Source organism: Callithrix jacchus, chromosome 16 (assembly GCF_049354715.1).
Source record: "Callithrix jacchus isolate 240 chromosome 16, calJac240_pri, whole genome shotgun sequence".
NCBI classification, from domain to species: Eukaryota; Metazoa; Chordata; class Mammalia; order Primates; family Cebidae; genus Callithrix; species Callithrix jacchus.
Genome location: NC_133517.1, coordinates 12191720 through 12208975, shown reverse-complemented (window position 1 = coordinate 12208975; position 17256 = coordinate 12191720). Strand labels below are relative to the sequence as shown.

General features: G+C 39.8%; 1 protein-coding gene across 4 annotated transcripts in view; it reads right to left on the bottom strand.

The window, feature by feature from the left end:
• TGS1 (trimethylguanosine synthase 1) overlaps window positions 1–17256 on the bottom strand; it is a 56859-nt gene that overhangs the window by 17997 nt on the left and 21606 nt on the right. For 3 of the 4 annotated variants that reach the window (XM_008982649.5, XM_002758906.6, XM_017965346.4), the window contains 4 exons: window positions 14087–14261; window positions 11311–11617; window positions 8376–8525; window positions 5983–6126 (listed from right to left, as the gene is read on the bottom strand). In XM_008982649.5, coding sequence (XP_008980897.4) covers window positions 5983–6126; window positions 8376–8525; window positions 11311–11617; window positions 14087–14261 — 776 coding nt within the window. Of the gene's footprint in view, window positions 1–1547; window positions 1738–5982; window positions 6127–8375; window positions 8526–11310; window positions 11618–14086; window positions 14262–17256 lie in introns of all 4 variants that reach the window. The other variant, XR_013527835.1, reaches the window with a different exon arrangement.

Sequence of the window (17256 nt, the reverse complement as noted above, 5' to 3'; positions counted from 1 at the left end):
TCCTGTTCTAAATAAACTAACATTCACATTTGTAAGAGAAAAGATCCTTTTCAGCTGCTCAATTGGTTACATTTATAGTTCAGAGACAGATGGAAAGATATGCTGATGAGACCAAAAATTCAAAAGAAAAAGTGACTTTCAACATCAAAATCTATTCAGTTAATCCTATTTTCATCTGTATTTCTTTTGGAGGCAGACTTGTTTTTAGGCATAATAAGAATTCCATCTATCACACAAAAGAAATGCTGGCTGGGTGCAGTGGCTCATGCCTCTAGTCCCAGCACTTTGGGAGGCTAAGGCACGTGGATTCCTTGAGCTTTGGAGTTCAAAACCCTACCTGCACCAAAAACATAAAAAATTGTGTTGTACCAGGTGTGGTGGCATGTGCCAGTAGTCCCAGCTACTCAGAAGGTTTAGCTGGGAGAATCACTTGAGCCTGGGAGGAGGAGGTTGCAGTGAGCTGAGACTGTGCCACAGCACTCCAGCCTGGGTGAGAGTGAAACCCCTCCACTTCACAACCTTCGCTCCCTGCCCCCACCAAAAAGCTGACAAATGTTAAACCTCAGCCACACTAGCACATCTTGACTGCTTAATGGCCATTTGTGACTACTGGCTATCATACTGGACAGCATAGATATAGAACATTTAAGTCTTCACAAAAAGTTCCACACTACAGTACTGATCCTGAACTACTGGAACACATAAAAAGGGGAAAAATATCTAACAACAGACAGTAATATGTAAAACTTTACAGATTCCCTAGCCCTTTAGTTATGCACAGACAGCTAGTATCTGAATGGAAATATCTCTGGCACAAAGAGATAATCTCAACTATATGCAATGCCATCTTTTTGTATACATGTGCGTATATATGTAAATGCATAAATACATACATACATACAGTTCAAGCATAATTTTTATATGAATGTGTATATAAGAACACATAAACATACATTACGATAGGGAATTCAAAACAGTTAAGTGTAACTGGTATGTGTGTACTTACATACGTACATACTAACACACTAAATCAATCATACTTTAATTGTTTTGAATTTCCTGCCATAATGTAGTTAGCTCAACCATCCTAGGGAGATATTAGGAGGAGCACTGATAACTAACATTCATGGAGCACCTGGTTTGGGGGGCAAGTTATGGGACCCCACTACCCTGAACATGCTGGAGGGTTCCTGCGTTTCCAGTCACACATGCTGCAAAGGCAGAAAGTCATGATAGCACTGGGAAGGCCACAGGGTTTGCTGTCTGCCTTTTTCCCCCAGAGGTTGGCAATCTCTAATGGTGAGTGATTAAAAAACACCATGGGGCGGTGACGGGAGCTGGTCTATGAGAATACGAACAAAGTGGTCTCCCTTTAGCTTGGGACCCAAGCCAGACATTTTCCTTTACCAAATGTGCACTAAACTAGAAAAAGTCTTGGCAAAAGATCTATATCACAGAAATACAAATCTACGGGCTCACACCTTTAATCCCAGCACTTTGGCAGGCTCCAGTGCGTGGATTACCTGAGGTCGGAGTTTGAGACCAACCTTGCTAACATGGTGAAACCCCGTCTCTACTAAAAATACAAAAATTAGCTGGGGGTGGTGGTGGGCGCCTGTAGTCCCAGCTACTTCAGAGGCTGAGGCAGAAGAATCGCTTGAACCCGGGAGGTGGAGGTTGCAGTGAGTTGAGATCGCACCACTGCACTCCAGCCTGGGTGACAGAATGAGACTCCATCTAAAAAAAAAAAAAAAACACCACTAATCTAAATATAGACTGTTTGATAATATTTTCAGATCTGTTTGCTACTTTATCAGGGGACAGGTGTTTTAATCACCATGTTATGATACAAGGCCAAAATGAAGATACATTTTGAGGAAAGAACATTTTTAAGGCAATAAATATTGATTACAGCCCATAGGAATGGCTTATCTGGCAAAGTCTGAGAACAACTTTGAGAGTAAATAGTGAATTCAAGGAAAAAAATAATCACTATTCTAGTAAATATGAAAATAGCTTGTCTCTCGGCTGTCAGGAGACCACATAAAGTTAGCAAATATCATGCCACAGGAGTAGTAAAACAGGGCCACATTTCATCAGCACGGACCTTAAAAATCTGTGTAATAGTAAAGCAGTTAAGATCATTTTCAGTGCAATTTGATTAAAGTCAGTTTCTCTGACTAGACTGAGCAGGGACTGAGTCTGTTTTTTCTACAGCTGCTACCTGCTTTCCGGAATCATATTATACCTTCCTACTTAACATTAACAACTTCACATAAATTAATGAGATTCAACAGAAATCTGTTGAAATGAAACTATCATTGATATAAATAATATGAAGATATTTAAAAATATGCATCTTCAGAATAAAAACTAAATAAAAACTCGGCTTCTTGTCTGAGTGTGATGGCTCATGCCTGTAATCCCAGCACTTTTGGAGGCCAAGGGGAGGTTTACTTAAAGTCAGGGCTTCAAGACCAGCCTGGGGAATACAGCAAGATCCTGTCTCTACAAATATTTTTTAAAAAATTAGCTGGGCATGATGTCATGTGCCTGTAATCCCAGCTACGTGCGAGGCTAAGTTGGGAGGATCACTTGAGCCTGGCGTGTCAAGGCTGCAGTGAGTCCTGATCATGCCACTACACTTTAGCCTGGGCGATACAGTGAGACCCTGTCTCAAAAACAAAACAAAGAAACAAACAAAACCCTGCTGTATGACCCAGCTATATCAGTTTGGGTAGAATGTTCAACTTCTTCAACCCATTTTTTTCCCTGGGGAAAAGCACATTACCTACTTGACAGTTACTGGCAGTTACAAAGTGATAGAGGTTTTCTTTCTTTCTTTTCTTTTTTTTTTAAAAAGATGGGGTTTCACCATGTTGGTCAGGCTGGTCTTGAACTCCTGACCTCAGGTGATCCGCCCACCTTGGCCTCTAAAGTGCTTGGATTACAGGCGTGAGCCAATAGAGGTTTTCTTTCTTGTGATCCCAAAGTCAAGCAACAAATACTATATGAGGGTAAGGTAATATTTAAATGATTTTGAACCTCTGAAACTTAAACCTTTTTGAAAGGTATCACAGAGGTCACCTAAATTCAATGTCTCCTTTAAATTATGGTTCAATGATGTCCAAAGTCATAAAGACGGTGAGTGGCAAAGCTGGGACTTCCTGACCACTGTTCGATACTCCGCCATTTTAGTACTTTTGGTTTTATAAAATATTATCTTGGCTTCAAGTTAGTAGGTGTGTCACTATAATCTTGGGCAAGTTATTCTAGCTCTTTATGTCTCTGTTTGTCTGGGAAACACAGATAGTAAGACATAATTCACAAGATTGTTGACTAAATAAAATAATACATATAGTTGGCCCTTAACATGGAAGTTAGGAGCCTTGACCCCTTGTGCAGTCAAAAATCTATGCATAACTTTTGACTCCCCAAACTTAACTTTTAATAGCCTACTGTTGACCTGAAGTCTCACCAATAATGTAAACAGTTGATTAACATATATTTTGTACACTGTATTATATACATTGTATTCCTAATATAAAGAAACATAGAAAAAACTACTACTAAGCAAATTGTAAGGAAAATACATTTACAGTACTGCATTTATTGATAAGGTAGGGTTTTCTTTTCTTTTGAGACTGAGTCTCATTGTTGCCCAGGCTGGAGTGCAGTGGCGCCATCTTGGCTTGCTGCAACCTCCACCTCCGAGGTTCAAGTGATTCTCCTGCCTCAGCCTCCTGAGTAGCTGTAACTACTGCTAATTTTTGTAATTGTAGTAGAGACGACGTTTCGTCATATTGGTAGGGTTGGTCTTGAACTCCTGACATCAGGTGATCCACCTGCCTCCGCCTCCCAAAGTGTTGGGATTACGGGTGTGAGCCACTGCCCCCAGCGATAAGTAGGTTTACACCATCCGTTTACAAGATGAATTGTTTGAAATGGCCCTTAATCTACAGTACCTATCAGGCAATTCAACTTTTCCTTGTAGTATCATCACTTCCAGCATCTCACTAGTGGCACTTCATATAGGCCCCATGATGTTAGTCAAGGTTTATGATACTGCACTAAACACAATGAAAAGTACGCTCGAGAGATCACTTTTTACTGCTACACACAATTTATAGGAGAGATGAACTGCTTACATGGAGATGACTGCATCACACTGCATTTTAAGCACATACTTGCAACATTGGAGCTCACCAATAGCAGGAGGTGGCTATGAGGTAATTATAGTCTGTACTCTAGTTATGTTTATGTAATTACGATTTAATGCTGCATCTTTACATCTGTTTACATTTCTCTTGGCTTAAACGGTGCCATGCACAGTCTAAGTTTTGATTACATTTGATTAAATTTTAAGTTATAATTGGGGTTTTTTTTTTTGAGGCAGAGTTTCCATCTTGTTGCCAAGGATGGAGTGCAATGGTGCAATCTCGGCTCACTGCAACCTCTGCCTCCCGGGTTCAAGCCTCTCGAGTAGCTGAAATTACAGGCATATGCCACCATGCCCAGCTACTTTTGTACTTTTAGTAGAGATGGGGTTTCTCCATGTTGGTCAGGCTGGTTTCAAACTCCCAACCTCAGGTGATCTACCTGCCTCGGCCTCCCAAAGCGTTGGGGTTACAGGTGTGAGCCACTAAGACTGTCGTATAATTTTTTTTTTTAAGAGCCTGGGTCTTACTCTATTGCCCAAGCTGGAGTGCAGTGGTGTAATCATAACTCACTGCAGCCTGGAATTTTTGGGCTCAGGTCATCCTCCCATCAAAGCCTCCTGAGTAGCTGGGATTATAGGCACACAGCACCATGCCTAATTTTCAAATTTTTTCTTTTTTATAAGACAGAGTGTCCCTCTGTCACCCAAGATGGAATGCAATCACACAATCTTGGCTCACTGCAGCGTTTGTCGCCAGGGTTCAAACGAGCCTCCAGCCTCAGCCTTCTGTAGCTGGGACGACAGGTGTGTGCCACCATGCCGAACTAATTTTTGTATTTTTAGTAGAGACAAAGTTTCACCATGTTGGCCAGGCTGGTCTGCAACTCCTGACTTCAGATTATCTGCCCATCTTGGCCTCCCAAAGTGCTGGGATTACAGGTGTAAGGCACTGTGCCTGGTCAATCTTTAAAATTTTTTCTAGAGACCAAGTTGGTCTCAAACTCCTGGCCTCAAGTGATCCTCTTGTCTTCTAAATTGCTAGAATTACGGGCATGAATCACCATGCCCAGGCAAATTTTAAGTTTTTATAACAGATTTGTGCACATTTTTTTTGAAACAGAGTTTGGCTCTTGTAGCCCAGGTTGGAGAGCAATGGCGAGATCTTGGCTCACTGCAACCTGCGCCTCCTGGGTTCAAGTGATTCTCCTGCGTCAGCCTCCCAAGTAGCTGGGATTACAGGCATGTGCCACCACGTCCGGCTAATTTTGTATTTTTAGTAGAGATGAGGATTCTTCATGTTGTTCAGGCTGGTCTCTAACTTCCGACTTCAGGTGATCTGCCTGCCTCGGCCTCCCAAAGTGTTGGGATTACAGGCGTGAGCCACCATGCATGACCAAGATTTGTGCATATTTTATGGTAGTATATGATAAAACGGACTAGTATCTATTTATGTTTTATGCAGCTATGACATTCCTAACTTTTAAATTATTTTAATGTATCTAGGCTATAGGGGGTTTATCTGCAAGTGTTTTTTTTAATTGTCACTAATCTCCAGAACATTTTCCAATATATTTACTTAAAAAAATCTGGGTATAAGTGGACTCACGCAGTTCAAACCTGTATTGTCCAAGGGTCAACTGTATGAAGCATTCACACCAGTATGCAATACAAAGCATATGCCTAATATATGCTATTATTTTAAATCATTTCATACTCAATTATGAATTATATATTAAATCTCAATAAGATAGGCTGTAGCAAAATGAAACATTTACTGAATAAACTGGACATCAAATAGTTCTCTTCCATTGATGGCTAATTACCTCTCATTCCTGTTAAGGCAAACTGAATGGTATTTCCTCCAACCCCACAGAATGCATCCACTACCACGTCACACTTGAAGGAGTGACTGACACGGCCAGCAATGTGTTCAGCAATCTTCTCGGGTGTAACTGAAAACCAGCCCTCTGCAATGAAAGAATATTTGTGTTAACATATTCAATTTCAAAAAGCCAAGGCAAGCATAAAGGTAGCAAATATTACTATATTTTACATACTTTTTTTTTGGAGACAGAGTCTCCCTCTGTTGCCAGGCTGGAGTGCAATGGTGCAAACTCAGCTCACTGCAACCTCCGCCTCCCAGGTTCAAGTGATTCTCTTGCTTCAACCTCCTGAGTAGCTGGGACTACAGGCATGTGCCACCATGCCCAGCTAACTCTTGTATTTTTAGTAGAGACAGGGTTTCACCATGTTGGCCAGGATAGTCTCGATATCTTGACCTCATGATCCACCACTTCAGCCTCCCAAAGTGCTGGGACTACAGGCGTGAGCCACCAAGCCTGGCCGGGTCTTAACAGACTTTTAAAAAGCTTAGTTTCACTTTTAATAAAACTATAAATTACCTAGTTTTAAAGAAAAAAATTTCAAAGCTTGTTAGAAAAAGCAGTACAATTCCCAGTTTCCACAGAAACGATGACCTCAATTGTTAACCTAATTCTCTTATAATACTGTATACCTCCATCTTTCTAATAACTGAATTACAACTTTGATGTTTCTATTTGACTTTAACTACTGAATCCAGGCTGGTCTCGAACTCCTGGCCTCAAGTGATCTGCCTACCTCAGCCTCCCAAAGTGCTGGGATTACAGCTGTGAGCCACCATGCTCGACCAAAACTGCATGTTTTTAAAGGGTTAGAAAAATCAAGGAGCTGACAGCAAAAGGGCACAGGGCTGCAGAAGTCCAGGAGGAATAGCAGAGCCCTCATCATTTTCAGAAATGAGGTCCTGTGTCCACTCTAGAGGAAAGAGAATAGTGACCTCATTCTTTCCTAGTAGAACAAATTTACATTTTTCAGAAAGACATTTCTCAGAACAAAATGATGTGCTGGGCTGGGCGTGGTGGCTCATGCCTATAATCCCAGCACTCTGGGAGGCTGAGGCAGGTGGATCACTTGAGCCCAAGATTTTGAGACCAGTCTGGAAAACACAGCAAAACCCTGTCTCTATAAAAAATTAGCCAAGCATGGTAGTGCTTGCTTGTAATCCCAGCTACTCAGGAGGCCGAGGCATGAGGATTGCTTTTAGCCTAGAGGTAGAGGTTTTAGTCAGCAGAGATTGTGCTACTGCACACCAGCCTGGGTGACAGAGTGAGACCCTGTCTCAAAAAAAAAAAAAAAAAAAAAAGAAGAAAAGAAAAATAAATAAAAATGATGTGTGTTCATTTTCCTGTTGCCTCCCCTGACCAAAACTTTAAATGGCTCTTCAATACTGGAAAAGAACTGCAAGCGTTTTCCAGTCTTATTTCGCCTTACAAATTCCTATGTACTTTTTCCAGTATACAACATTTTGCAAATTATTTTAAAAGGGTCAGAGAACCCCTGAAATTCCATCATAGATCAAGAACTTCTCATTTTGTTAGTTAATAAAAACCAGTATTTGGGTAACCCCAACATGAAAATGAGCATCAGTCTGCAGGACTGAATTAAGTAAGCTGTTGCAGATCGCAGCAGGAAAGCTGGAGAAAATTCAAACTTTGCCAAGTTAATTCGTTACATTTTATCTTTCTGCACTAGATATTTATTCATAAGATTTTCTGTTTAATAACTTATCAATTGCTTTTGCTATCTATCCTAATGTGCTACAAAAACAGATTAAACCCAAATCTGAAGTTTTAAAAACACACACACACACATATACACACACACACACCCAAATTGAAGGACATTCTGTAAAGTAAGTGGCCATTTATCCTTTGAGAAATGTCAGTCATGAAAGACAAGGCTAAGATTTCAGATTAAAGGAAACCAATGGAAAAATAACATGAAAAATAAATGTAATACATGATCCTATACTGGAAGGAAAAAAATACGTGACAAAGAACAAGACTAGGACAACCGAAGAAACTAGAGTATAAACTGTATAATACTTGAACAATGTTAAATTGATACTTTACTCTCTTTTAAACGAAAATAGACTGTTCTTAGGAAATACACGATAACGTATTAAGGAGTATGGGCATGATGTGTTTAAGTGGATCAGGAAAAGATACACACACATACATATGGAGAGATAATGAGAAAGTAAATGGGGCAAAATGTTGAAAACAGCTGAATCTGGGTAAAGGGAATATGAACATTCCCTGTATTATTCTTACAACTTTCTGTAAGTTTGAAATGGTTTCAAAATAAGGCTAAAAAATACATATATATACTTTACCTCTGTCCAACTTAATCCCATCATCAAAACGGGAGAAGAGCCTGTACCTCTGGGCCCAGTACTTTGCCAGCTCAGGAACAGCAGCTATTTCAGGAGGCAGACCATTCACCTTTTTGTTCTTCTTCTTGTTCTTCTTCTTTTTCACTTCAGCTAAAATAAAAGGTAAAGAATATAGATGCTCACTAAGAAAAAATGAGTATCACAAGTGAATTTATCTAAAAATGAAGCCACATCAAATAATTACAAGCAGAACATGTATATAATGACACACCCAGAGAAACAGGAGAGCCTGATGGAAATGCCACTGACTTCAATCTCAGCCAGCATTTTGCTACTTACTGGCTTTGTAAGCTTGGAAAAGTAATCCAGGCTCTTTAAGCTCCAATTATTATTTCCTATAAAAGGAATGAATGGGGGCCAAGCACGGTGGCTCACGGCTGTAATCCCAGCACTTTGGGAGATCACCTGAGGTCAGGAGTTTGAGACCAGTCTGACCAACATGGAGAAAACCTGTCTCCACTAAAACAAATAAAAAAATTAGCCAGGTATGGTGGTGGGCACCTATAATCCCAGCTACTCGGGAGGCCGAGGCAGAAGAATTGCTTGAACCTGGGAGATGGAGGTTGCAGTGAGCCGAGATTGCACCACTGCACTCCAGCCTGGTTGACAGAGCAAGACTTTGTCAAAAACAAACAGACAAAGGAATGAATGAATGAATGAATAAGTTAGTGAGGGGTATTTTACTAACAATTCACAGGCAGTGATGGGAAATATGTAGAAATATTGCTATAGACATAAAAGTTTTTACTTCTGTTAGTCAAGACACTGCTTTATGTGGTGAATTACAGAAATCTAGGGCTGGGCGCGGTGGCTCAAGCCTGTAATCCCAGCACTTTGGGAGGCCGAGACGGGTGGATCATGAGGTCAAGAGATCGAGACCATCCTGGTCAACATGGTGGAACGCCGTCTCTACTAAAAATACAAAAAAATTAGCTGGGCATGGTGGCGCGTGCCTGTAATCCCAGCTACTTAGGAGGCTGAGGCAGGAGAATTGCCAGAACCCAGGAGGAGGAGGTTGCAGTGAGCTGAGATCACGCCATTGCACTCCAGTTTGGATAACAAGAGCGAAACTCCGTCTCAGAAAGAAAAAAAAAAAAAAGAAATCTAAACATTTCCTTTCACAAAATCTATCAAGGACTAGATTAGGCTCTAGCTCTCAGTTACATCAATCTCAGTCATGTGGTATCTGAGAAAATGAAACAAGGGCCACTAGCTCCATTCCACAGAAAAGGATCTCCTTCATTTGGAGACTGATTTTTTCCTTAGATAAATAACTAGAAGCAACAACATAGAAAAATGAGACTTTTGTCACAGTTAAGTATAAAAACAAGAGGTGATGGCCAACAAAGAATAAGACTCCATTATACACTCAAATGGTCCTCAAGGATAGGGCTATGTCCTCATATGTTCATCTCATCGATGCAAATAGCAAAATGTGTCATGATTCAGTAGGGTCAGATCTCCTCGTCCCCCAAAAAGTGTCACCAATAGCAAAGTATGATGAGTATTTCTCAACATGGGGTATAATGACATTGTGGGTGGAATAATTCTTTGTTGTGTAAGACCATCTTGCACAGGACCTGACATTAAGTAATAAATGCCAGAATTCCTAATGCCATTCTAACAACCAGCATCTTCCAAATCCACCTGTGAAGGTGGCACTACTCCAGGTAAGAACAATCAGCATCATGAGAACTGGTGTTATGGAAGTGGGTAGTAGAGGAAAATGGGACTTAGCAATCAGAGAAGTTGGTAATGAGTCCTAGCTATGCCACTTACTTGGACTAATTTTTAGATTTCTCTCAGGTTTACTGTTTGTGTTCACAGAATGGAAAATAGTTCCACCTACTTCCTTGGGCTACCTTACAGATTAAATGAGAATAAGGTACGTGAAAGCATTTCAGAAACCTACAAATGTCATATGTAAATCAGTTATTATAACATTAACAAGACTCAACTAAGTTATTTTCCTCAGTAACAAATTAAGAAAAATAATCACAATAATCGTTTCATAATACCATTATTATTAAACTATAAAAGAACTTTTGATATAAAAATTCTAACAATATAAAAGTACATAATTAAAAATGTTGCTTGGTTTATTCATCAGAGCCAACTGCTGTGAATACGTTTTATATTAACGTACTACCAAAAACACATGACCATCATCCACCACACACACACACATAGAAAAAAAATAAACAAAAACAAAAACAAAAAACCAGGCTGAGCACAGCAGCTCATTCCTGTAATCCCAGCAATCTGGGAGGATGAGGTGGGAGGATTGCTTGAACCTTTGGCAGCCAACCCGGGCAATATAGTAAGACCCTGTCTCTACAAAAAAAATTTAAAAATTAGGCGGGCATGGTGGTGTGCGCTTGTAGTCCCAGCTACTCAAGCTGAGGTGAGGACTGCTTGAGCCCTGGGGGTTGAGGCTGTAGTGGGCTTGATCGCACCACTGCACTACAGCCTGGGTGACAGAATGAGACCCTGTCTCACATTTAAAAAAAAAAAAAAAGAAGTAACCCAAAGCTACACCACATTTCAAGAGGGCAAAGGATGGTCACCTTTAGCCCATGAACAGAGAAGCAGCAGAGGCCAAGCTGAATTGCAGAGAGCGGTCTGCAGGTACAATACTCCCACAGTCTTTCCCTTTCTACTTGATCGTGTTTGCTCACCCAAGAGTAAAAAGTGCTTGAGTGCTAAGTCACAGCCAGTTAGAACATGTACACTTAATATGCCTTCTCTCCACTTAAAATAAACAGCAGTGACTTCTTAGAACAGAATAATCACAAGTGAAAACTAAGGAAAAATATATTAACAAAAAATCTATTTATCTAAATCCATTAGCAAGTTGAAGCATATTTCATGTTACCTTCAGTTTCTGCCTGGAGGGAGCCTGGTACTTCTTGAGTGACACAATCCTGCTCATCTGGAATAGTTGCTACCAAGCTGTCTCCTTCATAGTTTTCTGTTTCAAGTTCACCAGCTGAAGTTACGCTCTGACACTTTCCAGGTTCTGGATGACTGGACTCCAGGAGGTCATCACCTTTTTTAACAGACATGTCTTGTTCCTCTGAATCACTACTTGTGGAAGTGCCGTGCACATTGTCATGAGAAGACGATTCCTGTGATGCTTCTTCATCCATTGGTTTATTAACCCATGTTAGGAATTTTTCTACCTTAAATTTTAAAATGATAACATGAACAGGAATTCCAAACTACACAGAATCTTCCTACCTTTTACCATTTGTGACTTGACTGACAAGCTGTGTCAAAATTATTGGCTCTGAAAAGTAGACTGCACCACACAAACTAGTAAGTAATTCTGACCTACTCAGAATTTGTTATCTGGAGCATGCCATGACGTTATTAACGTTTTCTTTAAAAGGAAAAAAAAAAATACCAGATTAAACACTTCCTGCTATCAATAAACACGAAGAAGATAAAGCCAAACTGTCCGAGTAGCTTTCCATAAGGATTCCAGCAATTTACTGGGCTGTGTGCCATCACCACTACAAATGTACCTACTTACTACTGAATCATTCATTGCACTTTTTCAAATTATAGAGACCTTTCTGCAATGGTCAAGCTACAATCTATGTAAATGTTACTTAGCATCAAAGATAAATGCTAAAAAGATTTAGGGCCAAGTTTTCTATAAGAAAGAAACAGTCTATCTTGAAAAGAAATAAAAGTTGCCTTTTAATGCGACAGTAGAGCCAGTAAGAGACGTCCTAACAAACTATGTTTGTCCTTTGAAATGTTAACAAGGCTCAGCATCAGATCATATACTTCCTTGCATCTTGTGTAACAAGAATATCTTCCTATCTTGTCTTTGTGACTTTCCTAAGAGTGAGTAAATTAGAACGAATGTGGTAGACATGATGGGCAACAACCCAGAATCTTCCTCTAAGGGAATGTGCCCATTAACGAATTAGGTATCTATGGACACAGCAGTCACATATCTTCTTCCTCAGCAATGCCTAGCCGCTATGTTTCTGCACTCATCTATAGATGAATGCATGGGGACTATTATATCCAACACATTTTGGAAAGTCCTACGGCACTGACTGGACTAATACTAGGCAGTCTGTTTCAGATATAACTAGCACCATTAACATGTTTATTAAAATACCACCAGCAGCCAGCCAACCTGAAATGTAATACAAAATGAAACCAGCTATTTATATGTAGCATATTTTGCAAGTATGCTGAAATTAGGGAGGACAATGTATCTTGAGGGGAAAACAGTGATCTGACTAGCCTTAAAAACAAACAACAGAAACAAACAGAGTCATCAGGGAGTCTAAAGCTATGGTCTACTGTCCTGAAGAGCTGCTGGAGATGTGACTGACATCAAGGTTCTGCTCATTAGAAAGTGTTTTTAACCCCTTAGAATATAAAAGGATAATTCATCACACCAAGCAATCTTCTAACTTTTGTTTCCCAGGTACTTGGATGGCAGGTAGAGCAAAGTTCACGAGTGGGGATATGAATATTTCAGGTAATAATGTGAATCAATAAATTGGCCTTGTGTTTCATGCTATCAGAGTGAATTTATTACAAGGTTTAAGTTGTGACTGATCACTTCTGGAAGGACTCAGAATTAAAGCTTACAAAACTGTATCAGAATTTGGACTATTAGGATCCTACTGGTATGATTTGGCTGTGTCCCCACCCCAATCTCATTTTGAACCATAGTTCCCACAATCATCCCCACGTGTTGTGGGAGAAATCAGGTGGAGATCGTTGAATCATGGGGGCAGTTTCTCCCACCCTGTTCTCCTGATGGTGAGTTAGTTCTTACAAGATCCAATGGTTTTGTAAGGTGCTTCCACCTTTGCTGGGTAGTCATTTCTCTCTCCTGCTGCCATGTGAATAAATTATTCCCTTTCCACCATAATTTTAAGTTTCCTGAGGCCTCCCCAGCTCTGCGGAACTGAGTCAATTAAAACCTCTTTCCTTCCAAAATTACCCAGTCTTGAGTATGTCTTTATTAGCAACATGAGAACAGACTAATACACCTACTTAGCCTGAAATAGATGAGAAATTCCTCCTTGTTCTTGTCTGTTACTACATAGGCAAGGTTGTGGTTTTTTTTTTTTTTTTTTTTTGAGATGGAGTCTTACTCTGCTGCCCATGCTGGAGTATAATGGCACTATCTCAGCTCACTGCAACCTCTGCCTCCCGGGTTCAAGTGATTCTCCTGCCTCAGTCTCCTGAGTAGCTGGGATTACAGGTACCCGCCACCACAGCTGGCTAATTTTGGTATTTTTAGTAGAGAAGGGGTTTGACCATGTTGGCCAGGCTGGTCTCGAACTCCGAACCTCAGGTGATCCTCCTGCCTCAGCCTCCCAAAGTGCTAGGATTACAGGTGTGAGCCACTGTGCCCGGCCAAGGTTGCATTTTTTAAATCATCTCAGACACTACTACTTCGTAGCTTTCAAATACTTCCTTTTCATCCTACCTCAACTTGCCTTTTTTCAAATTTAGTTTACATAATATATGCCTTCAAGAAGCAAGTTAAAAAAATTATGTGCCTTGACACCTAGTAGAAATAGGCTTCCTATTTGAATACAACAGTTTTAAGCGGTCAAGCTTATAAAACCTGATTCTGTCTACAAGTATAAAATAAAATTTATACATACCTTACTCAGAGTTTTGCTTTTCTTGAAAAATGGTTTTTCTGACTCTTCGGTAAAGAAGATGTGTTTGTTTTTCATTTTTATTTGTCTGCGCATGTCCAGGTACTTAGACTTATGCTTCATATTCTTCTCTAGATATCTGACCTGCCGATGACTGAAATTTGGAATTCCACCATATCTGTGACCAGATCAAAACAAGTGACTCACACCTTAAATTCTAGGATTATATTTCCTTACAGGAAAAGAGAATGAAACTAATATTTTTCACTCATTTCTACATCATTTTAATTCCCTATTCAAAAGTATGAAAATGACAAATTCAAGTTCAACTTGCAGAAGAGTTGATGGTCTAACTTTTATGTTAATTCTAAAGCAAATGTGTAACACCAAAGTTGGGGAGAGCAACATACCTAATATAGAGCACAAAGTAGAAATTACATAGTAGATTGCAATAAATAAATAGTTAAAAAACCAAAACGCTATCCCCTTGTTAGGGAAATATAAATTTTCTCAAGGTGGGGTGATGTCAAAGCTCTTTAACACATTTCTGGATGTGTCTGAATTATCTAAATCAATTGAGCTTATAAAAGAAGCGAACCCTTAGTATCAAAAAGAGAATGTCTGATTTAACCATCTGAAATTTTCTAGTCCTAAAAGTATGTCTCTGCTATGAAGCCTCCTTTGATTATACTAAGCCTTAATTAACTCCCTCTCCTACAAACTACCAGGGACTTAAACGTGTCGCCTACACTTTAGCATTTCTAATATCCAGAATAGTTTGGGTTTAAATGTCAGGTCTTACTTTGTAGCCATATTATAAACTTCTTTTAATAAGCAGTATATTTTATGCTTCTCTTTTAAGTAGAATTGGGTGCTCAAAATAGAAGAGCGGTTAAGTTAAATCTCAAGCAAGAAAAGAAATAGATCTCTGCAAGTGCATACTACCAAAATCCACCCAAGAATTCCTCAACAAAGTTACATATGCATAGTAGTAAATCCTGCCAGAATTAAAAAATCTTTTTACCTTGCTAACCTTTATGATCTTAGCCTTAAGTGATCATATGAACTATTGATTATATGAACTACAATTGCCTTGAAAGACCTAAAGGAGAAAAACTGATAATTTTGGAAACTGTAATAGTCAACATGTACTTCTGAACTAATTCGAATTCAATTTTGAGACATTCCTCGTGTCCCTTTCTTGCTGACTTTATAATGTGTAGATATCTACTTAACGTGTAGGTATCTCCGTACATTTGATGTGTTCATGTGCTTTAACTCAGTGGTACTTGCACAACTTATGAAATAGATAAGTAGGACCTGAAATCTCATATGTTTAACTCAGTGGTACTTACACAACTTATAAAATAGATAAGTAGGACCTGAAATCTCAACCCTTACAAACATCAGAGTCATGGTTTAGATTAGTGGTGCAAGCTGTCTTTGGCCAGCCTTACCTACTCAGTTTAGTCTTCCTGTCATGTGTGATAAAATCTCTAGTCATTCTAACACAATTCCCTACTTCTTCGTATGTTCCTTTATATTTAATGCTTGGGCATTTAATCCCAAAGAAATCTTATGTCTTCTACATACAAATGTTCATAGCAGCTTTATTTACTCTTGAAATTTCATTTTATTTTTTAATTTTCTGCCTTGCTATGTTACCCAGGCTAGTCTTGACCTCTGGCTTCCAGCAATCCTCTCACCTCAGCTTCCCAAAGTGCTGGGATTGCAGGTGTGAGCCTGCAGCAGCTTTATCTGTAGTAGCAAAATGCCAGAAATAATCCAAGTACCCTTTAACTGTTGCATGGTTGAGCAAATTTTGATACATCCATACACTGGAATTCTATTCAGCAATAAGAAGGAATAAATGGGCTGGGTGTGGTGGCTCATGCCTGCAATCCCTGCATTCTAGGAGGCTGAGATGGGAGGATCACTTGAGGCCAAGAGTTTAAGACCGGCCTGGGTAATATGGCAAGACCCCATCTCTATGAAGAAACTTAAAACAGCGCTGCACTCCAGCCTGGTTTATACAGTGAGACCCTAAGGAAGGAAGGCAGGCACATGTAATAATCTGGAGGGACCTGTGGGGCATTATGCTTAGATCTTAGGAAACAATTTAGATGTTGTTAATTAGGATGATTGATAAAACACAATGCCCCCATTTACAGAAATAGCTAAATGTTTCCACCAACAAGAAAGGGTGTCCATGATATATATATATTGTTGAAGGAGAAAAGCTGGAGAGTATGCATAATATGACTTCATTTTTCTGTTTCACACAAAGAGAACCAAAATGTATTATACACAGCCAGTCATGGTGGCTCATGCCTATAATCCCAACACATTGGGAGGCCAACATGGGCAGCTCACCTGAGGTCAGGAGTTTGAGACCAGCCTGGCCAATATGGTATAACCCCATCTCTACTAAAAATACCAAAAAAAAAAAAAAAAAAAAAAAAGAATTATCCAGATGTGATGGCACACACTTGTAGTCCCAGCTACTCGGGAGGCTGAGGCAGGATAATCGGCTGAACCTGGGAGGCAGAGGTCACAGTGAACCAAGATCACGCCACTGCACTGCAACCCGGGCGACAGAGTGAGATCTGTCTCAAAAAAACAAAACAAAACAAAAAATGTATGTACATGTATACAGTCATAGCACACAAGAATTTGGAGGGATAAATGCCAAACTCTTTTTCTTAGAGAGTCTCATTCTGTTGCCCAGGCTGGAGTGCAGTGGTATTATCATGGCTCACAGCATCCTTAACCTCCCGGGCTCAAGTGATTCTCCCATCTCAGCCTCCCAAAGAGCTGGAAATACAGGCATGTAACACTAAACCCAGCTAATTTTTAAATTTCTTGTAGAGATGGGGTCTCTCTATGTTGCCAAGACTGGTCTCGAATCCTGGGCTCAAGCAATCCTCCTGCCCCAGCCTCCCAAAGTGCCAAACTCTTTAAACACTAACTACATCTGAGAATGACTGGAAGATTTTTTACTTGTTACTTGTTATTTAGTTTGTTTGAATTTCACTCTTTCTTAAAAAGAGCAAATTTCAACTTTTCATGGCGTGCTTACTATGGTTTTCAGATGTTCACATGTGAGACACTAGGTGAGAAGAGAACCATGCTTAGAAGTTACAAGAGCTGGGCCTAAATTCCCTCTCCAGTAA